Source organism: Gavia stellata, chromosome 13 (assembly GCF_030936135.1).
Source record: "Gavia stellata isolate bGavSte3 chromosome 13, bGavSte3.hap2, whole genome shotgun sequence".
Classification (NCBI taxonomy): domain Eukaryota; kingdom Metazoa; phylum Chordata; class Aves; order Gaviiformes; family Gaviidae; genus Gavia; species Gavia stellata.
Genome location: NC_082606.1, coordinates 11,031,911 through 11,056,221, shown reverse-complemented (window position 1 = coordinate 11,056,221; position 24,311 = coordinate 11,031,911). Strand labels below are relative to the sequence as shown.

Sequence of the window (24,311 nt, the reverse complement as noted above, 5' to 3'; positions counted from 1 at the left end):
GAACTGGTGACAGTTTGGGCTCTGATGTCACTCAGAACAAGCTGGCTCAGCACTTTCCCCAGCCCCTCAGAGGAAAGGAAATGAAACACAGCCTAAATGAAGGAGGTGTGTTTTTCAGTGTCTAAACCAAGTACTTCCACCAACCACCTTCATGCTGACCACAAAACCTGCACTGAAGTGGAGAGGACAGCTGACCCCAGCACAGTTCTCTGCTGACAAGGCAGAAAGCTGAACTGCTGCATCTCAAGGTGATCTGCAAATATGGTTTACCCAAACAGTGATAGCCCGAGCCCTCAACAGCATTTCGGTGCCCAGCTTTCACTGACGTCCGCTGCAACGTCAGGAGCATCCTGCGCTCCTGCAAAACACATACTCTGCATTTTCCAGTGCATTCCTGGGTATGGTGATGAGGATCTGGAAAGAGAACATCCTATGTTAGCTGTCATCCTTCTGAGCTGGAAAACACAACCTGAATTCTGGCTTCCTGAATGCAGAAGGAGCTCAGATGGAGTCTCAGGTATTTTCAAGGACTGCTCGCTCTCAGTTGCTCTGGCTCACCTTGGGTATTTCCAGAAGATATTCCAGAAGCAATTTTCTGGTAGATCTGTATTTCGCCCTAGATTTTTGCAGGACAAATGATCTAAGAAACTGTATGGCAAAAAGTAAATGCCAAAAACCCAGAAAAAATAGCTACCATTACAAGTACCTAACTGATGGGAAAAACAATTCTATACATGTTCTCAATATGTAAAATACAATTTATTGTATTTAGGTCATTCGTAAGTATCAACACAATGTAGTATGTTTGAAACAAACATTTTACCAATAAATACTATCTAAACATTAATATTATTCTTTTGATCAAATGTGTACAGTGTATTGACTCAATATTGCACAGTGAGCTCTGTATTACATTTCCATAGTGCATTCAGTTTGTTACAGGGATAGTTTGCCACAAATATTGCAAAGCATCAGAGTTGACTTTTCCAAGTGAAAACAGCTGAACTATTTCGTTAGGGACTGAAGGCTGATAGAAATGTCAGTGTCTTAGGTTAATTGGTTATGGATTGATGGAACCTAATGTTTTCATGAATGAGGAGACTTTGTTTCTAATACAATTTTTATAGAACTGTAAAAAAATCCCACTTTCAAACAGAATGAGGATATTATCCTCAAACTTATGTGAACAGCCAACTCCAGTGATCAGTGAGCTTGTGATCAAGCTCACTCCAGTGAGCTTGTTTTCTCTTGTTTCAATCTAAATATAAATCATATATTTGATCTTCTCAGAGATGTATATCACCACTTGCATTTCAAAGGCCAGACTATGCAAGTCCCCAGCATAACTCCAGCACTTTGCTCCCTACGTGCCTCTGCTCAGGTTGGACTCAGTACCCGTCAGTATGAACAGAGGTGACACACTCTATCCTCAATAGTTTTCAGTGTATAAATGCAGATATAATTTCCCAACGGTTCTATAATTAACTGTATCTCAGTTTTATCTGGTCAAATCTTAATTCCACAGCATCAGCTCCGCACGGGGGTAGTCCTGCCAGTTTGTATTGCGTTACCATGCTCACACGGAGGGCTGGGTGCCACCAGCAATGTGGCTGGCTGTACTGCTTCCCTGAAACCCAGCAGTTCCTGGATCCAATGGGTTTGCGGGCTCTGGTGAGCACAGTATCAAACGCTGGCAGGACTGTGGCTCCCAGCAGGTTTTCAACAGCTCACTGTTGTTCATTCTCAAGTCCAGCTATGACAAAACTATGCCCACGCCAGTGGGAGATTACTGTTAGAGTAAGGACTGTACAATTTGGCTTGAAAGGTTTGACCCGCATTTGCATGAACTTGCAAATGACATTGCAGAAGGACCTTAAAATGGGCATATAGTGCCATAATACACATTTAAGCTACACTGCCCTGCCAAAGTGGTATAAGCTGCTCAAAATGCAAATAGAATCACGATCATAGAATGACTATGACTGACTTGGAAAAGATTTGACCATCAGTACAACAGTGCTTAGTGCTTAGCATGTAGTATCCCTTAGTGCTTAGCATGTAGTATTCCTTTAAGTAAAAGAAAATTCACTCACCAAGTGATACAATTAAAAATTTCTAAGAAACTACTGGTTAAGTATTACCTCATGATTATGTAAATCATGTTTATATCCCTCATCTTTGCAGTTTATAATTTTGTATATATTTAGATTCTTTATATTCAGGTAACAGAGAAGAAATACTTATTTCTATCTAAAAAGACAGTAGGAAAAAACAGGGATTGAAAGGATTCCTTTTTTGTACAAAAAATACATTTTTATGACAACAGCCAGTACCTTCACAGTAGGTCCTTTGCTCCTCTACTTACTACCAAGGTTCAGTCATCCATAACACCATCATAAAGTATCAGAATTGTTTTTCTTTCCACTTTTCAACACCAAAATTCAATGCACTGCTATGGAAGGTTTCCAAAGTCTTATGCTACACCCTGATAAAATCAGGAATCTTTTTTTCTTTTTTACTTTAAAAAGGAACTCGGTTCATGCAAATAAATACATAATGTGCACTGAAATACTCAATTCTGTGATACAGGTGACTTCAGAGAAAAGTCCCTTTATAATTATCTAAACTAATTCTAATAAAAGAAGATAGCTTCAAAACAGAATTAAAGCCATTTCATTTTACTACAAGTTGATGTTTGCTATGTATTCAAGCAGACTACATTTTCTACCTAGTTGTGTTAATCTGCGAGTTCAGTGTCACTCTTTTGTAATGTAGCAAATACTTGATTTTGAGGGGTGGCTTTTTTATGCAGTTTTTGTAGTCCAGGGTATCAGTCTTCCTTTGATTCTGCACACAGGATCTCAGGTTAAGCCCAGATCTGCAGAGAGAGAGTTGAACAATCATTTATGACATTGACTATTCTATCAAATGTTTAATTGAAATTTGGCAAGGCAGTCAGATTACTGGTACAGTGTATCAGCAGCCATGATATTATTTAACCCATAAGTTCAAAATTCCCTTAACAGTTCTGCTGGCACTTTGTAGGAATTTTTTAATTTGAATTTTCTGTTCATGTTTGACACTGCACTGTTTTTATATCCTCGTTAGTCCCTCTAGAGTCAATTCTCCTGTAACAATCTTTCCCCCTCTCCCCCTTTTTTTAAACAATCAAGGAAAGAAAGAAAGAAGCACTCAAGGAGGGTGTTCCCAGCACTTACTCGGAGAGTGTGGTCCCAGGAGCCCGAGCAGAAGGCTGTCCCATCGGGAGAGACCCGCAAGGTGCTGACACGATTTTCATGTCCAAACAGAATGGACACACGGGACCCTTTCAGCACATCCCAGACATTTATGGTGTAATCATTATAGCCTGCAAACAGTAGGCGACCTACAAAAAGAACGAGATTTATACAAAGTGAGGTCTTAAGTAGGTTAACACCTCTCGACTGCAGCAAGGGCCTTCGGCAGGGCGTTCATCACCCAAGCAAGTCACGACCCAGCCTTCCTCTGCTGACATACACAGCCACCCTCTGCACACAGCGAGCCCTGACCAGGCTTCCCCCAGGCTAGCTGTGCTCCTGTTAGCCACCCCTGCCCCACTGCTGAGCTATCCATACTAAATGCTGAGCCCATGAAAATTTATTAGTTAAAAATATAGTTAAAATTGAGTTAAATTATATAGACTCTGTTCAGTCGTTAGAGATGGGGGATGACTCCAAATCATGACAGACTGAAGAGCACTTCAACAGCTAATGCAGGGTAACAATGCTCTGCTCAGATTTTATGCAAGAAGCTGAATACAAATGGTTGAATGATCAGTAGACAATTTGGGGATTCAATGTCCCCACTGGGACAAGCTGTGGCGCTTGTGACCATGACAGACATTCGCCTCTGTCCCAGGCGGAGGGCAGTTCACCACCCACTCATCCCCACGCAGGGTGACTGGAGGAGCTCTGCATCTCTGCTGAGGCAGGAGAGAGAAGACTCGAGCTCATGTCTCTGTATCTGTAGCGAAAAATGGTAATGCCTCTGTCTTCATGCTCTTCTAACATACTTTTACTGTCTATTAATCATTTATTATCCTTTTATAAACTATTTATGTAAGTGTGCTTAATAGTCTAGTTACATTTCATGTTTCCTTTGAAATGTTTTTAATCATTATTGTGAAATTCTAGCCCAGCTGTAGTTAATAGCAAAATACTTCCTGCCTTCAGTAGGGCCAGGAGAATACTCCTCATTGCTACAATGAAGCAATAGCCAACTAGGTTATTTAAAGAGTAATTCGTTTCACAGAGGCAAAGAAAGGCTTTGTGCATTAAATGTTTTTTCTTGGTACTTAGTATTACTTTTAATAGCAAATGCTTTATCAAATTAAACTGACAAAATTTTACAGTCCACCCCAAATCCCAATACCAAGATAACCTCCAAAGTTCAGGTCTCACCACTGAGAGAGAAGTCCACACTGGATGCTCCAAAAATGATGCTCTCTTTGGAATAAATTGCTACTTCTCTGTCTGCACGAAGGTCATATAAACGACACTGGGATTAAAACAAAACCAACACACAGGCCTCAGTAAAGGCTGGAGTCAACGGCTACATTACATTGAAAATACCTGAGTAGGAAGGACGGCTGCTTGTCTTCTCTCCTTTTGCTGTTTCTGTCCCCTGTCACTGGGACTCCTCTGGAGTCTAACAGGGATCTAAGCAACACAAGGCTGTTTTGTATAAATTGAGTGAAGAACTTGCTTCTCCAAACCACTTCTCTAAGCCTCCTGCCTGTCCTGCTATAAAGGGATGAGTGGTGGGTTTTGGACCATGGCTGCTCACCAAAAGTCCCCCCGCCCTCTTGCATCCCCACTGTGGTTTCCTACATATTAGGGCATCCCGCTGCTAGGGAGGTGCGTGGGGAGACAGTCTCTAAAGACAACAGTTTAGCCACAGCTGGAGTCTGAGAGACAGAGGATTAAATTTCTAGTCATCTTTGAGATCACGGACCACACGGCACAGTGCTCAGACAGTCTCTTGGCACGGGGAAGCCCAGTCCTCGCTCTGGGTAAGACAGGATAGCAAACAGCCCCTGCCCTACCATGAGGCCTCTCTGTCTGAAAAACCTACGTGAAAAGAATTCAAGTGAAATAATACATTTTTATACAGATCTTTGCTTTCCATTTCTCATGGAAAATCCCCAATCACCTCTACAACCTGCACTTCCTGTTTTTATCATTCGCCAGCATACTTAGGCTGGTTAAACATGGAAATAATGTATAGACAGACCAGACTGCATTGCCATGCAGAAAGGCAGTCTGTTAGCCCTGAAATCAAAATGCACTTTTGAAACTATTTGAACTGAAAACCTTCCTCAGTAAGTTTCCACTGGCCAGATGGGTTTGCTAATATTAAGACTTTACTAATGAAAAATGGCTGGTATTCAAGCCTGCACATAAAGAAGAGGCTGTTTCATTCACAGAGCTGTGGGGAGCTGGCAGGTATGTGAGGTCCAGGTCTTCCAGTGCTCCACGCTGATGAATAATTCCATCAGCTGTCCTGACAGGGAGTCGGGGTCACCGCAGGTGACAGCACTGCCATGTGAGCACGCTTTTATGGTTTCCCTCCAGACAGTCATGATTATCTGTTCCTTTAAATCCCTAAGCATATAAATCAGGTCAAGGATACCAGTCAGTGTATCAGCCTGTAACGCTGAAAACACCAACCTCTTCATTTAAAGAATGAAGTAGATGGAAACTGCCAAAATCTCTGTCAAAAGTACAGAGATGGAATTTCCCATTCTCCTGCTCAAGTCAGGGGTGTCAGGAGTAGTTAAGAGAGAAGAACCCCATCAAATAAATTAATAAGCACAGGAGCCCAGAGTCTGTAGTACTAGGCATAAAAAGAGAGTGCTCTTACTGGAATTTAATGATGGACAATTTCTCCATCTCACTCCCTTAGCAACTCAAGTGCTCACAGTACCACATCTGAATGTACAGAGAAGCACTGGGCTCATCACAGAGCTAGAGGTATTAACTTATAATAGCACTTTTTGAGACCTAAAAGCAGTGTACACTCTCTCCAGAAGAGCCTTGGAAGGTCTCCACATCCAGTGAAGACAAAGGGAATGTTTTTATTGAGTTTAACTAGTATTGGAGCAGACTCAAAACATGCTCTGAGGGCAGAGTACTTTAGAAGGAATCTTCACCCTCATGCTACTCGGTGTGATGTTTGAATAAACAGGAGAAACAAGGTGCCAGGTGCCTCCCAAACATCTGCTCTCGAGTTACACTTACTGCCAGCTCAGTTCCTGCAGGGCTGTGGTACAGGCAGAGCCTGGTCCCCTATGGAGACCCACCAGCTGCAGCAAGAGCTACTATGTGTGCATCACTCAGGGGCCCTAAGGCATCAGGAGATAAGTGGCATTTTGCATACAATGTGCTGACCAAAATTACCTGTCAATACATACTGTGCCCCTCCTAGCAGCTTTCTCATAGATAAGTAAGATCCAGTAAGACCTATTGTATCATCTAGGATGACCTGGATGCAGTGACTCATTGCAGCGAAGAGAAGAGCGTTGGCAGTGAGTCAGGCTGACAGGGAGGAGATGTACATGGCCAAGGCCACCCTAGGGCTGAGCTCTCAGGATGCATGGGGCTGCAGAGGCCAGCTGGGCTGCAGAGGCCAACTGACCAGGTCTGCCCAGCTCCCTGCTGAGCCCACGGCCCCTCTGCTTGTCAGGACGTGTGCACTCGTGTGCAGGCTCCCTTTGTGCCCTGTGCTGCTTCTTCTGACACAAGCTGCAGCATTTCATCTGGTTCCTCCCATGTTGTGACCAACAACCATATGAAGCCAAATCTCTTAGAGTAAGACAACTGATTTTGATCATGAAACTTCAAAACATAGAAAAACTGAAATTAATATTTGGACAGTACCTCACGTAGAAAAGTTCGCAGAAGTGATCTACAAAGTGTTACTAGATTTTCCCTATAGCATTATATATAGCATTTAATATATATTATATTACAGCATTATTATTTCTGCAACTTTGGTGTCACAGGCACAGTTTAGTCACTTAAAGTCCTCTGTGGATGTGAGCTAGTCTTTTAGGAAAATCTGACTGGGGAAGTAACAGAACTTCCCTATATTGGGTTGCTGAATTAACATACCGTGGCATCGTCTGAACCAGAGGCAAAAGCATCTCCACTTGGGTAGTATCTGTGCATGAGTAAAAAAAGACCAGAACACATTACATTACTTGGATGAGGTCAGACTTCAAAAATAGAACCAGAGCATTGCTCAACATCACAAATGTGTCCTCTCCCAGAAACATACTGACCTGACACTGTTGATATCTGAATCGTGGGTTTCAAATGACTGGATGCACTGACCGGACCGCATATCCCAAACCATGGCTTTCTTGTCACATCCCTAATAAGACAAAAAAATTCACTACAGTTATGCAAATGGTGACATTCACCCCTCATGTGCCTGATACATGTCATCAAGCCCAGCTACATTCAAAGGCTCTGAACATCAAAGCTCCAAGGGGATTTAACCAGCAAAGCAGCCCCAGAACTGGCTGTACTGGTACCCCCAAACCTGGTGCAACTGCAGTTAGGAGCAGAGTATGCCGTGAAGGCTGGACCCTCAGCGGTGCCAGCACAGTGGGGTGCAGACAAGCCTGGGGTGTTTGCGCAGGCAGTCCCGTACTAACCAGCACTCACAGCCCTGCTCTGCTCGTGCTGCCGCCGTACCTGTGTCTGCAGTCTCACCCTGCCACAGAGCTGCATAACTGACTCACTCCCTTACCACTTAACATGCCCAATATAAAAAATTTATACCCAGCATTTAAAGTTTTATAACTAATTCTTTTCATACATTGAAATAGAAAATGAAGTGCATTGGGAGGGTCTCTTGCCCAGCCTCCTACCAGAATTAACCCCTGCCGTGGCTCTGCACCCACGTGCTCAAGGGCATGGTTGGGATGAGAAAAGCAGCATAACAGCATTTCATCTCATTGTCAAGCTCTAACCTGCCCTTCCAAGCTGTACTTTGAAAAGATCATTTAACACTCAGTGCTTGCTGTGAAGTGCTCAGCACCCTGAATGCTTTGGGCAAGGGGCTCAGCCCATGTAGTCTGCAATGTCCTCGGGGCAGGAACCATCTCATACCCATAGTACCACGCTCTCAGCTGCGATGTCTCGCTGCTGTCACAATCGCGGTGACAGGAAAAAGAACACAGACTTTTTTTTAAGAGTGTCATGAGATTTTAATAAATATGACCCTGCTGAGGGGCAGGCTGTAGGTAGGCTCAGCTCCAGGGGGGGCTCAGCCTCTCTGAGGCTGTGTGGGAAGCACAGGGCAGGCCATGCGGCTGCTGCTTCTGCCGAGCTAATGCGTCCTGCCCAGCAGAACACGCCACACATGTTATTTATTTTTAAGCAAATATGATGGCTAATTAAATTAAACAGTCTCTTCACAATCCACATCTTTCTCTCTTTTTTTTTTTAATTCTCTTGTTAAAATGAAATCCCAGTTTTTTACTAATGATGTCATTATTTAAAAGAAGTAATGTTCCTTTGTACCAACTTGTGGTTTCTGCACAGGGGAAACCAAACAGGATAGAGAACATTTTGGACTCAGCATATTTCCCTCTCAAGCCCTGCCACAGCCCAAGTCCAGCCCTTCACATTGCTTGCATGTGCCCTGTTCTTACTGACCTCTCTGGGAGTCTGGGGGCAAGACCAATCTGACAAGCTGGTGCTTTGTCTCCTAAGGTTTTGAAGGAGAAACCTGCAGAGAGACGGGCCCCCTGAGTGCTGTCCAACTCGCCCCAAGGAGCATCGCTCAGAGAGCATTGAGCACAACAGCCCAGTACGCAGCCCTGAGCTCACCGAGGAGAGCTGGCATTTTCAGTTAAGTTGTTAAATGTAACAGCACCCAGTCTACACGCTGATGTATTGGCATTGCTTATTCCAGCTCAAGGTTACTGTATCACATAGGCACAATATACAGGGAGTCTCTCTATGGCACTGTCCCTTCAGGTTGCACTGTTTTGGCTATACCTGCATTGATGTGATATAAGACAGATCTTCACTAAAGGGGTATTGTGCGTGTGATTCATTAAGCGAGTTCCTGTAAGCACAGACATGCCCAAGCTGCTACATCGACGCAAGTATGACATATTTCCTTAGCAGTACCATAGCTGCTTGCGATTCTTTGCCCTATAATAAGCTGAGCTGTTCCCAGGGAGAATGAATCTCTCCTTTCTGGGAAGCAAGCTTGGTGACAGGAAAGCCCGGGAGGAGTAATGCATTCGGGTGGAATTAGCTTTCAGTCACGCTTCAGAGCAGCTGTGCTAGCAGCAGGCAAACTGGGCCAGTGTGCTGGGCTCTGCTCCTGATGGGCCGGCCAAATTTGATAAAAGGACCATAACAGAAGAGGTCCAGGTTTACTGTGCAGGGATGGGACCACGACTCCGAGCACAAGTGGAATCCCGTAATCCATGGTCGGCATCCTCCGACACAAAGGCCATTTCCACCACCAAGCACAGGACCAGCCCTGGGCCAGTGCTGGTGGGGCTCACAAACTAGGTACCTTCAGCAAAGTTACTGGTAGCAACCTGCCTCCAGTAAGAGAGGTCATCTCTCAGCTCCCGCCAGCTTTCACCTGCACATTTGATTTTTCATGTGGGAAAGACCAGGACCACCTCAAAAAGGAGCTGAGCCCCATCCCACTCACCTTTATGCCTTGCCGGCCTCACTGCCAGGCTGCATGCCAGGGGCTCGGCTGTCCAGGAACAGTGATCCCTCAAGCAGCAGGACAAGATTTGGAAGATGCCCTGGGTACTTTCCCAGACCAGTCCTGCACCCCCAGCGAGGTTTGTGTGTTCCTCTGGGCCAGGACAGGGAGCGGGCAGTGTTTGACTGACGAAGGGGCTTTACATGCCTCTGGTATCACTGGAAGGCACAGGGGACTCAGCAACAGCTGAAGATGTGGCCACACCTCATCTCCCTGCTCCAACTTGTACAAAGGTTTAGCCAGCGTCCAAGCTACCCCTTGGCTTTTGGGGAGCAGTTGAGGGACACAGTGGCACGCACGTTATTTGCGGCCCCACTTTGACGCGCTGAGCAGCCGCCTGGCACACCCCATCCAGCTCCAGGGAGCTGGGCACAAGAAAGGAGCCAAATGCGGGGGGTCATCTTCTGTGCCGGGCTCCTATCCACAGGGGCTCACACCTCCGCTGCAGTACGAGCCCGCTGCTCTAACTCTGAGCCTTTCCCTTCCTGGGAGAGGCGTTGTTTTGATCTCAGGCTGGATTGCTTTGGTGTGGGGTGGAATTTGCTAAATAAGCAGAACTGCAGTCAGACTGGCTGGGTGGGTTTGACCCCACAGTCAGGGGTTTAATTTGCTCCAGCTTGGAAAATGTGCTTGCAATGAGTAGATTACACCGGGGCTTCCAACACATACTCCAGCACTCTCTCAGTAAGATCACAAGCCTCTTGCTTTGCTGCCTTTTCCCTTCCACATTCTTTAATTTTACATTATGATAGGAAGCTCCTGCTTACCCCAGAGACAAATGTATTTCCCGTTTCAGAAGGGGCCAGGTCCAGGCACAGGACATCAGCTCCATGACCATGGAAACTCTGTAGAAGCTGCCCACTCTCCACATCCCACAGAGCACAAGTTCCATCTCCACTTGCTGTCAGGATCTATAGGATGTGGCAAGAAGAGTCACGATACAAAAATCAGCAGATGATCCTCAAGTTCACAAAGAAGCAACTGACATCCTATACATACACCAAGGAGAGATTTAATTTCATGAAATATTATGCAATAAATCAAAGCCATAAAAACAATGTGCATCTAAGCACAGTTTATGTTTTTTATTTTTAAGGAAAGAAGTTAGAGTGGAAAGGAGAGCTGTATTGACACAGCTATACCTACACAGTGTTTCAATAATGGTCAGTTTTGTGCAGTGGGGTTTGGAGAACTGATGGCAGTCAGGATCTGCTGGCACTTCCATAGCCTCCAAAAAGGAGGTAGAACCAGACTGGTATTCCTGTCTGCCTCTGTATTTAACCCTATCCATATTTAGGCTGCTGGAATTCAACCCGGGTAAAGAGAAGAACTGTTGGAGTTAAGTATACCTGTTAAACTCTCTGAATTTTTTTTCTGCTTGAAATAGCCAGGTTAAACCAATTAATCGGGCTTAAGACATGGATTTTCTGAAAGGGAAGTAAGCCTGTCTAGACAGTTGTTTGATAAGTCCATCACCTCTCACTTGTCTAAAACCATTTGTGTGTGAAAGGGCTTGAGCATACATTGACCGAACATAGCTCACAGCTTCCCTCATCTGATACAGTGCTTGTAGAAAGCACATGTGATCAGCGCTTGTTATTGTGGCTAAATCCTGATGATGCTTAATTGTTCAAAATTTCCCCTTGGCACCCGAAGCTGTTATGCAGTCACAAATTCTGTAGGTTGAAAGGGTCCCTGTGCACCAGTGTGGAAGGAGGCAAGGGTGAACTTAGGAGGGCTCTCAGTCTTGTACATAGGTTTTTCTCATAGTTGGTGAGGAAACTCAAGGGATCCCAGTGGGTAGTTAGAAGTTAAAAAGGAAATACTCTTCAAGAAGAAAATTATCATGAAACCATTCACAGAGTTGCATAAAGGTTAAACACTGAACAGGTTTGACAGATGCTCCAAAAACTTCTCCCATAAACAGAGGTCTGCAAAGCTGCAGAACAGACTGTTCCGAATCCTGCAGTAGAGAGATGCTAATACTCTGAGATGATAATAGCAGAAGTCCTGACTTGTCTTTCTGGCCAGCTTTTGAGCCTAGATCAATGAACTTCTCTGTTCTGAGGAATTTTTGTACTTGGATGAGGAATGAAGACTTTCAGCTCTGAGGATTTGTTCTTGTAATAAAGTGTAAGAAAGATATGAGGGGACCCGGAGTAGCTAAAGGTATAAAGGAAGGGTCTGTTGGCAACCCAGAGCTCCAGCTAATGTTAAAGAGAAATGTTACAAACTGAGGTTCAGGGTATTGCTATTAAAAAATGCACAAACCCGACCCCCCCCCCAAAAACCCCAAAAATCCAAAACCAGAAGGTGAATTAAAAACCTTTGCTATTAGACTCCGGCTTGCTGCATGAGGGGCTCTGGCCGCGCTGGATGGGGATCCTCGCCTGGCGCCTGGCGGCAAGAGGCGGCACTTGCACATGGCAGGGGACAGCAGGGACACAGCCCCTGCTCGCCAGGAGCACACACACCGGGGCTGGGAAGGGTGGCGAGGGCAGAGGGGCCACCCTCACCTCTGCCTCCTCCACCATCGCCATGGCCTCATCCTCCTTCTCAGCCCTGCCGCACTGGGAGTATGGCTGCCTGCCCTATGCAAAACATTCGAGATCCCAATTAACTGTTGCTATTAATACACATGGAGCGTTGTCACGTGGGGAGCATTATCACACCGCAGAGCTGCAGATACCTAATTTAGGAAGTGAGGCTCCCCGGCTCTCTGCAAACTGAGGTGGGGGAGGCTCTCTCTGGCAAGACTGATTTGGCCCACCGACAACGAGGCGCACGGGTCGCCCGGACCTGCAGCTCAGCGCTTGTCTTGGCCCAGGGTGGGAACAAGGAACAAGGATGGAACCCCCTCCTTCAGCACCCACACAGCCTGAGAGTGGCTTTTATCAATGATGAACCACCCCCAGACCTCCCTTTCCATTGCACTGCCAGATGCCCATCGGCACACCAACTCCTAAACTCCTACCCTGTCTTTCATTCCTCTGAGGGAAAACCGAGCTGTAGTTTAAAAGAGCAGCCAAGGCAGAGCAGCAGCATTCACAGCACCTAGCAGTGGGTGCTGGGTGCTGCAGGGGCACTGGGCTGGGGGACACCACCACCATGCGGTAGGGCTGCTCCAGGACCGGTACCACATCCCTCGGTGACACGAGCCAGGAGAGCAGAGCTGCTCCGCACACAGCTGGGAAAGCTCCTGCACAGTCTGCTTGTTGCACTGTGCACCCTCAGAGTTACTGAATAATTTTAATTCTGAGGCCGCTCTGTAAAAAGAAAAAGATCAGAAGTCTGGGATTCTCTAGGATCCCCTACCTAACAGTATCCTAACAGAAGCCTGGCCAACCCACCTGCTTGTATTTGTTTCAATAACAACATGCAGTGCTATAAATGATCACTTATAAGCCTATCAATCACATTTCTTTTTAAAGTCTTCAGAAGAATCTCTGAATCACTGAATATAAAGCACCTAAATCCATTGTGGTATTATTTAACAATAGTAATACATTACCTTTGATATCAATGCAGTTTGCTGTATTTAATATGAAGAAAGAAGACCAAACTTTTCTTTCTTTTTTATTACGAAAAACAAATAACTATTTTCCCTTTCATAGGATTTAATCGTGATGCATATAGGTACATAGGTACAAGAAAAGAGAATACTGGTTTTCTATCTCATCAAAAACATTCCACTTAATTTAGACTGCTCTAATTATGCAGGGCTCCGGCACAGTAAGGTCAGGGCTAAGTGAGCCTGAGCGCTGGGTACCTCCACCACTTGTTTCCATGGCAACGGACTTAAATTAGCACCTCGGAGTCATTACAGAAACCATAGAATGACAAACAACAACATACTCTTGGGCATCTCATGTCCTGAAATAGAAGCAATGAGAGCTAATATTTCCTTCAGAAGAGCTTCAAATATCTGGAAGAAGTGGACAAGGTATTCCCTTTCCAGCAGCTCTGCTGACACAGAGAGCAATGAAAATGCTCCCTTCTGCCACTTATTTTGCTGCAGAGCTGCACTGAGCAGAGCTTCAATTAAATTCAAAAACCAGAGAGGACAAGGGGATTATCCTGGCTCCTTTCATCAGCTTTCGTGTTCCTGGAGAAAGAGATCTTTGAGATATTCACTACAGAGAAAGGCTGGCCTGGTCTCAGAAGATCTGCATTTAGTTCCTGGCTTTGCCATTGTCTCCCACTGTGGCCCTCTGTGCTCCAACCCCTTGGCTGTGAGATGGGGACAGCATCACTCCTTTCCCTCGAGGGAACACACCACTGCATGTATGGACAACAGGGCTGGCCCTGTGGGGCCATCCTCAAGCTCAAACATCTCACCTGGTACAAACAAAAAATACTATGAACAAAAGCAGAAGCAAAGTTGGCTGGACGTCCAGGACAAAGCAGGCAAACAACACAGTCCCCACCAGCTAGCATAGCACATACCCAACTTAGTCCTATCTCAGCTGGGTTTTTAACTATTTGTATTAGTTTGAGCTCCTAAAAGCACAAGCCAGCGCAGACCCAGTGAGCAGAGAACACACAGGTACCAGCGAGCTCTCTGCAGAAGGGACAGGCCTTTGCAGGGAGCAGGCATGATAGCCTGGCCACGGGCTGTGACAAGCATTTCCTTACAGCAGCTTTTGCAGCACCTTCCTTGCTCGCAGTGAGGGTTTGCCAGCAGCCCCTGCATGGGGCAGGACATGGCCCTGGGTGCCCCAGATGCAAGGGAGGTTACCTGCACCGCATATGAGTGCAGCTCATGTTAGGTGTTGCTGGACAATAAGCAGCGGGTAGGGAATGCATTTACCTGCATGTCTGAGTTAGTGAAGCTGCAGGCAGACAAGTAGTTTGTGTGCATTGCAACCGATTTCTTCTTTGCAGCCATATTTTCATTTTTGTCAAATGTCAGAGGGTACACAGAACACTTGTTGTCCAGGCCACTAAGGAGAGTAATAATAGCAATAACAGAGAGAGGAGAACTGGTTAAAACTGCAACGACAAAAGGCGAGTGGTGATAAGAAGGAAACCACCTGTCAGTGCTGTGCTGCCAAACCCTTACAAGTACCGACTTCCCTGTATTGTGCTGTCTGGGATCTCCCTGTGCAGGGAAGCCCCAGCTGCCTCACCAGGCTGGCTACTTTACAGAACTTGAACAGCTGTGCCTCAGTATTTTTTACCCTCATCGAGTTTATAAATGGCACTGAATGAAACCTCACGAAAGTATAAACTGGGAGGTGACATAGCAGTCACCTCAGGGTTAATGTTTCACATACAGCCAAATTGCCATTTTTCTGTTGACATCCATCATTGCAAGGATCAGTATTTAAGCATCATTATTTATCTACCTTAATAAATTTGACCTAACTTCTACAGAAGAGATGGTATAGCAAGTAGTGGGTGTGAAGACAGGGCTTTTAGAAGAGTTTGGAAAAAAGGCAACAGAAGCACTGACCTCTCTAGCTGTCTGTGTCCCTCCTGGACAGTTGCATCAGTTAAGCTGTGTCTCCCAGGCCAGATGTGGGACTCTTTTCTAAAGGGTCTGACTTGTATCTGACCCTTTTCCAGAGCCGGGGTAGATCAGCCCTGCCCTGGTCCCTGGGATCCCAGCACACCACCAGGTGCTGGTTCTGTGCCTTGTATTACGTGCACAGCACTTACCTGACAGCGCAACAGAAATACAGAATTAGGCAGTGCAATGCAGATATGTCCTCCCTGTCTCTCTTACAAGTGTGAAGACAGAGCCTTCTTGCCATTCTTCGAGTTTTAGTCAAAAACATACAGTTTCCGGACTCCCTCTGCACACACATTTAGGGAGTCTGCCTGTCTCTCTCAGTCTGCTGCTTTCTAGATTTGCAAGCTGCACAGTAAAGTCTCCCTTTGTTCCTTTCTCTCGCCCCAAGCTTGCTTTGTCTGTCTGATCCACCCAGTCCCTTTTTAAAAGATGTTTTGCCAACATCTCATCTCTTTGTTTTCTCCCCTGCATAAACTCAACTTTTTCAAACCTGAGCCCTCAGAAAACTTGGAGAAGATTATCAAGGATGGGGTTACTTCTCCCCACCCCATCTTGGCAAGATCTGTTCATGTGCTGGTAATCATTAATGACTAACCTTCTCTACGTTGTAAAACAATTAGTGCAAAGTAAGAACAGGGTTAAAACCACTCTCCCTTAGAAGATATATCCAACGCACACAACAAAACTGGAACAGGGAAGTTGCATGCATGCAGAATTCCTAACCCATGATATAAATGCTGAAAGAGGATTATTTTCCATGCTTACACAACAAATGTTATTGCACTGAAGTCAGTAGAGATAATGTGTACGAGCCATTGTGGGAATAGAATCAGAGGCACTCAATGTAGTCCTTCCACCCACAATCAAGGCACGCAAACTTCTAGCTGTCAGTATCTGAAGGCACCAGGACACCACTACAAATCAAGCTTCTCCGTGTAAGCAGCTGTGGAAACTGGGAACTTACCCACAAGCAATGGCACATCCAGATGGGGCATATGCACACGCCATCACCCAGGTACACGGCATCGTCACTGCATGTTCCTGAAACACAGCATCTCTTTAAACTGGGCTGTCAAGGCTTCTCTCAGAGGTGCAAGAAAAACAGTGTAGAGTAGTTAGTTCAGTATTTCTGGGGGACATCCTTACAGTCAGTGAAAGGTGCAGGTGTTTCCCCCAGCCATAACTCACACGTAAGGCTGGGACAACCCCTACTGCAGAACCCAGCAGAGCAGCAGGAGGATGGCTTGTCCCTCCCTGAGGGGGACACCTTATTCATGAGCCCCAAACTGATCACAGAGCATGTTTTATTTGGGTTACTCAGTGCTGTAAAAGGTCCCCGCTGCTGCACGTGTAAAAGTGAGTCACAAACAAGTTGTTTTTTCTCAGCTGTGTGAGGCAGGGTGCCAGGAGGCAATCCTGGAGGAGCAGCGGCACCATTTCACAGTGAACCCCATGCCTGAAGGATCCCAGGTGATCACACATGGCACCTGGTACAGGGTGGGCCTCTGTTTTGCTAGCTGGGCTTTGCCCCCAGCCAGAAGCCCTCCCTGTCAGTGAAGAGGCTGGATCAGAGTCTCCTGCTGGAGACCATGACAAACTTGATGATCTTACAGGTCTTTTCCAACCTTAATGATTCTGTGAAACCCCAGTGCCCTGACAGGCACTTTGCTCAGAGGCAGGTCAAGGGAGGTGGTTTGCCCTGGGCCCCTTGGTGGAGGTTTGCCTGTTATTCCATCATCCTGCTGCCTCCTGTGACACCTGTGAGCCCTTCAGCCATCCATCTTATCCCACCATCATTTGCCCTGTGCATAGAAGTCTGACTTTTGCTGAAGTTTCACTTACCTTGTTGGTAGTGAAGGAATCCCAGACGATCACCTTCCCATCCTAAATGAAAGCACACAGAGAGAGAAATTGAGGCCTTCCAGAGACATTGCTGCCAGCCTACTTCCTAGATTTGGAGAAAACTCTGCTGCTCATTTCCATCCTCCAGCCTGTTATGTCATGAAATTTTTGTCTCCATTTTAACAGCAGCACAATGGCCACAGCAAAGCACCGAGGAGACACTCCTCAGTAGTGTGAGTTATGTCTTTGACCAGAAGAAAAGCATATCTCCTCCTCACTGAGACAACTGGTGTCAGCTTAAAAGACTGATTTATTTTTCTGTTTTTATTCCCTTCTCTTTTAGCAGCTTTATGGGAACTCCTCTCACTTGCAGCACATGTCATGGACAGGACCATCTCCTCAGGAAACTGCCACTACTGAGCCCTCACTTGCCTCTGTTCAGCCACGATGGGTTTCTCCCAGCCTGTAATCACCACCTGCAAAGCCGGTCACCTCTCCCAAGTGATATCTGTCAGTGGCTCAGTATGGGGCCTTACAAATACAAGAGGTGACCTGTATTACAAATCACTTGCCGAGCTGGCAGCACTCATGGGGACTATTTACGGACATTGCACTGTTTATTCATCTTCCCTTTCCTGTCTTTTCCTGGTTTTTCCTTTACTTCTTACTACACTTACTTAACCTTCAATTATCCATTGATACAATCAGCTAAATAGCCATCATAAGAACACTCCACAGAGAGCAACACAATCACTTTGTGTATGCCAGCTACCCTCGTGCCAGCTACTTTGCCTTATGCACATAATATTCTTATTCTCCCCGTATCATGAAAGTGAAATGTTTATTACTGAGCAACAATTGTTGCTGTACCTGGACTCACTACAGTCCTTAAAATAGAATAAAAAATGCAAAAATGCATTACAACTTGCCTGTTCAGCTTTCTGATCTACACACTGACATTTTAACCACTTTAAAAATGTGACATTAATTATTTAAAATTATTCTCTTTGCTGAGATCACCATGAATGGTAAAAACTCACTGAAGGTAGCTTGCAATGCAGATTGCCTATTTTTATCCCTCAAGTGAGACCCCTGACAGATTTCATATAGGTCAATGAACAGCTGTGAGATGCAACAAGCTCACTCACTGCCATACTGGGCTCAGGACAAACCAGGGGATCTAGAAAGCAATTATCTCATTACCTCCTCCAGCTCATGAGACTGGTCTTGAGCAGGTGTTAGGATTGTTTCTCAAAATGCCCAAGTAAATGCAGTAATTTTGGCAGGATGTTTGAGGCTTTCAAGGTCGCACCAATCGTACAGACTGCAGAAGAAATTTCTGAGCACAGAAATCTCTAGAAGAATCAACATTTCTTCCCTTCCCTTTTCCTGATTATTTTCTCTGAATACACAAACTGAAATTGTTACTAAATATTTTATCTGCAAAGAAGGAAAAAAACCTGGCCTTAGATGAGTTCTCTCTATTTTCTATTGTAGTAGGGAATATGCGGAAAATCTGTATATGACTGGACAAGAAATATTTAGGGTATTTGCTACAACAGGTGTAGCAATGATCAGAAGCTTGGATTTGTGCTCTCTGAACAAATACATTGCCAATAAACTGCTTTAAAGGCATCTTGAAAACATTTACAATATACACAGGTATCTGCAAAGAGGGGCACATAGTACAGCCAAAAGATTTGTATAGTGCCCAACAGTAGCTTTGAAAAACATCTGCCCAACAGCATACCTGGGAAGAGCTCACAATTCTTCTCTTGTCTTTGCACCAGTCCATACACAGAACTTTATTTCCATGGCCCTTCAGGGTCCTCCTGGTCTTCATCACAAACTGGCCCAGCGCCTCCACACGCTCTGCCACTTGATGAACTGCAAAGAGCTGATGGTTAGAGAGCCCTGCATCAAAGCTCTGCCCTGGCAAATCTCTGTGTTTATGAGTAATGTCACTTGGACGAATTAATCCATGAAGTTTGAGTTTACGGTGCAAGCCAACGAACCCTGCTTGAGAGCTGGCAGGTAGTAAAACCAAGGTGGGCGGTGTATGAACATTTTCACCAGATAAAGATAAGGATGAATTCACTCACGGCTTGAATTCCAGGGCTGCAGCAGCTGAAGCTCTTGAAGACCATCACACCCAAGTATAACTGTAAAATAGATTGCCCACTTTCCCCCTCTTATTGGGAAATCCTCAGTCTGACTGAGGCTTGAAAGTGCACAGGCAGCCTCCAGCCTAACATATGCCTCAAGGCACTCAGCAGAAGCGAAGACCACTACTGGGTCTTGGAGGAAAAATCGTACAAAAGAAGGGGGTAAGCATCAAATCGCTGGAGTTTCAATGGTAAAACACTTGTTCTGGGTGTGAGACTCCCAGCCACAGTCGGCTCTCAGCACCGCAGAGGTGGTGCAGTGTGATACAGGTACTAGCCACTGGCACTGGAGACCTCTCCACTGCTGTGCCACCCCTTCTGGTGGCCAGGGGAGCAGTGAGGGCCAGGACACAGCTCTGAGTGAGCAGAGAAGCTTGGCATTTGCTATAAGAGTGTGCTACCCAATTTCTCAACAGTGTCTATGAACATCAAGGACTTCATGGTTGGGTCAGCTTTTTCTTTTATGGGAAAGAGAAACAGAGAGGGCAGGCAAGCAACTTTCCTGAGTAGCATCATCTGGTGGTGAAGTCAGTTCTTTCATACCTCATTTAACAGCAGTACTTCCAGCTGATATTCTTAAAAACCCAACACATTTACATTTCCAATTGTACACACTCAGTTTAACACAAAATTCATCCCACTCAGCTGACACAACTAAAAGGTGTCTCATGTAACCTTGATGCCTCATGCTGGGGTCATCTGCACATGTCTGGGAGAAAGCGTCATCTGAGGAAACCTATTTGCTCTGCTCCAGTGTTGTTCATCCAGCATGGAGCTGAGTAGGGCTATGATGTATCTTGGCACCCTGTGGCTGCTCTGACACAGTTCACACAGGAAGGGTGGGAGTTGTTTCAAGTCTCACAGCAGAGTAGGGGTCCTGGGGCAGGAGACCCTGGCACCAGAATTAAAAATTACTCTGCCTAGAGAAGAGCTAATAGGATCCAGCGCTTCCCTGTGTTGTGTGTTTGTCCACACCAAAACCTAAGATGATCCAGCTGCTGTTAGCTAAGGCGGCAATGCCTGACTCAAGCCTTTTGAAATAAATGCAGAAGCTCACATGCTTTAATGAGCTGGTGGAGGAAATCTTAAGCTTTTCAATGCCATGCTGGAGGCTGAGGTCCACATCCCACATGGCAGGTGATTGCTCTGGAGCTGCATTGCTGCTTCACCCTTCATCACTTTTCTAGAGCTGCAAGAAAGCTCATGGGCTAGGAAGGGCAGTTACAGCGAGAGAGCAGGAATCCTTAACTTTGAGATCACTCCCTGGCACAGGGTCAGGGGAGCAATTTCTGCCTAAGGCAGAAACCGATTTCTGGTGGATTACCTTTTGAAGAGTTGTCTTTCAAAACCACCAGCCCTGCAAGCTGTGCCAGAATAATGTTCTCACCTGAAATCTCTGCTCGACCAGTCTCACCCAGCCAGGGGACAAGTGCTGCCCACCACTCCTGGCAATTTGTCCATACCACCTCTAACAGGAGGTCAGAAGCAACTTTCTCAGAAAGTCCCATGTAAACCCACTGAGGAAAAGATACATTTCCCCCTACTTTTGCCCATGGAAACCTGCCAAATGATCCAATCAAAATAATGAAAACACAGGACAGGAGGTTATTATGGCAGCTGGAAAGATGCTTGTGTCCAGAACATATCTGAAAAAACAAACGTTTCACAGACAATGGGCAAAGTGTTTCCATTATGTCAGTGCAGCCGAGACTGTGGAATTGCCTGGTTTAGCCTTACTGATTCTCTGAGGATGCTTATCTCCAACCACAGCCATCATAATCCTGCACCCGCCTAGCACAGGTTTTAGACTCAGATAATTATTTTGAAGTATTCTCCAATATTGTTTCGAGATAGTTGAAAATTATGCACTCAGGCAAGTAGATCAGCTAAAGCCAATAAGTAGCTTGAGTGGTTTTACAAAGGTCCAGATAAAACAGGCTATTTTTCTAAAACATACCATTTAGCCTAAACGGGAGGTGTGGACTGGATGCAGATACCACTGGGTCTTTGATCTTTTCTTTGCTGGAAGTCAGTTGGCCCTAATGGTCTCTTCTGGCCTTAAAAATTTATGGATTGCATGAACAGAACAAACTGTTTTATCTAAACCTAAAATTTTAAGCAATAGAATTGAATCCTTAAAATCATAAGGTTACAAATCAAATGCATGTTTGGTATTTCCTTTTTCTATCCACATTTTTGAGCGCTGTTGTTCAAAACCAGTTGAACAAATAAGGGCAATCCTAGTTCAGCCAGCTGTTTGTTTTGGGAACCATAGAGGGAAAGTCATGATCAGAGCAAAAAAATGCAAAAGATACAATTTTAGATTAGGGGGAAAAAAAAACCAAACAAAACAGAATAGATGCTTTATTCTGAAACTTACAATCTCTGCAGAAATAGTTCTTGGGGATAATTTAAGTGCAAAAAAGCTCTGATACAGAATCAATGATATAAAACATCATGAGGGAGCATTGTTCTACAGCAGCATAAGACTTTTGTCTTAGAAATCATATCGTGGCTATGCAAACACAGCCTTCCAACACAAGTTTACAGATTTTACATATGACAAAGACATAAATATCCTATGACTATCAATGACATGCACAGTTACAGTATCACTGCAATCATAGGTAAAACTCTTTGTGAGCAAAAATGGATTTAAGCATATCCTTAAGGGATCTGTTAAACAGAGGCCCCACTACTTCCAATAGAGAAATTATACTGTAGGAATACGACGATTTATGGTAACATTTCTGTAATGAGGCCATCTCCATTTCTTTAATGATAACTATTAATAGGACATTCATCCAACATATGATTGTCTAATTTATACAAGAATATGCTCTATTTACTCCAGAAAAAAAAATCTTTTAACCCTCCCCCTCCTGAATTTTAAGAATGTTTGCCAATCCCTCAGTCTTACAAAACAGTAAGAGCTAAATCACTGGATACAGGCTCAGATTCCTTTTCGCCATTTAAAGCATCAAAACAGATGAAATAAAAGTTTTCACTACCCACTAATATTTCTAATAAAGTGAGCTATATGATTTCAGAGAAATACAGTAATTTACACGTTTTTCTCAAAAAAAAACCCCTGCAATATATAATTGTAATTATACAAATGAAATACTAAGGATTTTTGTATCTCAGGACAGATGAATCAACACCCATTTGAGAAGCTCCATGAAAATAAGGTTCCCTTATTTTTTCCTGAACAGGGGTGTGGGGGGAGGGCAGGGTGGAAATCTGTTCATGTCATTTCTGTTCCATTAACCATGGATTTTGAAACTGCATCTGATAACGGTGAGTTACGCATCGACAGCTCGAGCATTGACTCACCCCGCACCTCTGAATCAGCACTGGATCCCTGCAAATTGTTTCCTCGGGGGAAGGCGGGGAGAAGGAGCTGGTTTTGGAAACAACGTTCCTTTTTAAGCCCTTTCACCTTGCCTGAAATCCTGGCCTCATTAAAGCAAATTCCCACCAACTTCCACAAGGCTGGGTTTAATCTTTCTTTCTGCCACTAAGATGTGCATTAAAAGGATGCAAATAAATCTCAGCATCCACTGAGGAGGGTATTTCACGGTCTCTTCCCATCCCCGCCTCCCACCCACACCAAGGGCAGCGCAGAAAGCGCAGCTGGGGGCGCGCAGCCCGAGCCAGGCCAGAAGCCCCCGCGGCCGGGGCGGTGCGGGGCGGCGGGGGCCGTGCGGGGCGGGGCGGGGCGGCCGGGGCCGTGCGGGGCGGCCGGCGCTGCGTGGCCCTGAACGCCCAGGGAGGCTGCGCCGCCCGCGCTCCCCATCCGCTTCCTATTCACCCCGGCGCGGAGCCGCGCGTTCTTGGCGCGGCGCGGCCGAGCGCACGCACCCGTCGTGCCCTCTGCGGGGCTTCGGCAAACACGGAAACCCGCCTGCCGCCACACCAGAGGCGTGCGCTGGGGGCGGCTCTCCCCGCGCCCCGCTCCCGAGCGGGCTGCCTGCCTTCCCCGGGCGGGCCGACCCGGCTTCCCGCTGCGCTCCCGTTTCGGGGCGGCGGCAGCCTTTCCCCGTTTACCCGGCGAGGCCAGGCCCGCCGTGCCGGGCGGGCGGCCGTCGCGCTCCCTCCCCGGGGCAGCCGCCAGCGCCCCGGCCCCACTCACGCTCCACGTCGTGCAGCTTGGCCCGCTCCTCCTCCAGCTTGCCCTTCAGGCTCTCAGCCTCGTTTTTCAGCGATGCCAAGGTCTCGTTCTCGTGCAGCCCCTCGGTTGCCATCTTTGCGAAGGAAGAGGGAGAGAGACGAGATGAGAGCGGGAGGGAGGAGGAGTTTGCCTGCCTGGCTCTCGGGGATGCTGCCGAGGCTCCTGCTGCCTCAGCAACGGCGCCGGAGCCGGCCCGGGCTCCCTCCCCCCCGCGCTGACGTCCAGGCCGGGCTGGACGCCCCCCCAGCCCTGCGCGCAGCCAGCACCTGGGCAGACACCGTGCGGAGACAGCCCCGCGCTGCAAGGCAGCACGGCGGGCTCAGCATCCCCCCGGCCTCCGGCCAAGCAGCTGGGACCAGCCTCGCCTCCCGCCCTCCGCAGCCTTCCACCAGCTGTACATCCCAGGCCCTTTCCACAGCCCGAAGGCTTCAGTTCCCCAGAAATACAGGCAAAGGCTGTTTCTGCTTTGTACCCAAACTTGTTTGTACCACAAGTTGCACACTCTGTGGGGGAAGGAGGGAAAAAATAGCCATCGGTCACCCCAGTAGCATTTTAAAATATCCAGCGGGGAAGACAGATGCTGTCCAGGCTCAGGAAATCCCAGCTCAGCTCCATCATTCCCTTACATCCTAGGGATAGGGCTGACTTGGAGATTCGGCCATGCAGAAGGTCTCTGCCCCTCTCCAGTGCCAGCACGAGGGACGCAGTGGTGTCAACCCTTCTCTCTACCATGCTTTGAATTCCTCATTTTTAAATTTTGTGCCATCAGGGTTTTTTTCCCCCTTAAACCAGCCCCCTCTTTCCCCTACACACAGATAAGCACATTAGG

General features: G+C 46.3%; 1 protein-coding gene across 1 annotated transcript; it reads right to left on the bottom strand.

Annotated features, from left to right (window-relative positions):
• Positions 1-746: 746 nt before the first annotated feature.
• On the bottom strand, positions 747-23,629 carry GNB5 (G protein subunit beta 5). The gene is made up of 11 exons (XM_059823783.1): positions 23,444-23,629; positions 18,894-19,030; positions 17,144-17,185; positions 16,266-16,342; positions 14,597-14,729; positions 10,554-10,697; positions 7,322-7,413; positions 7,152-7,200; positions 4,440-4,536; positions 3,219-3,385; positions 747-2,878 (listed from the first exon to the last, which is right to left on the bottom strand). Exons 1-11 carry the CDS (start codon positions 23,553-23,555, stop codon positions 2,867-2,869), a joined length of 1,062 nt encoding a protein of 353 aa, XP_059679766.1. The 5' UTR covers positions 23,556-23,629; the 3' UTR covers positions 747-2,866.
• Positions 23,630-24,311: the final 682 nt, after the last annotated feature.

What these genes read in the sequence shown, in the direction of transcription:
- GNB5 (XM_059823783.1), bottom strand. Translation starts at nt 23,555, where the DNA reads ATGGCAACCGAGGGGCTGCACGAGAACGAGACCTTGGCATCGCTGAAA. An exon ending in CAAGCTGCACGACGTGGAGC is followed by an intron (nt 19,031 to 23,443) that starts GTGAGTGGGGCC and finishes AGCTCTTTGCAG; the next exon opens with TTCATCAAGTGGCAGAGCGT. An exon ending in TGTGGACTTCTCTCTCAGTG is followed by an intron (nt 3,386 to 4,439) that starts GTGAGACCTGAA and finishes TTCTTTTTGTAG; the next exon opens with GTCGCCTACTGTTTGCAGGC.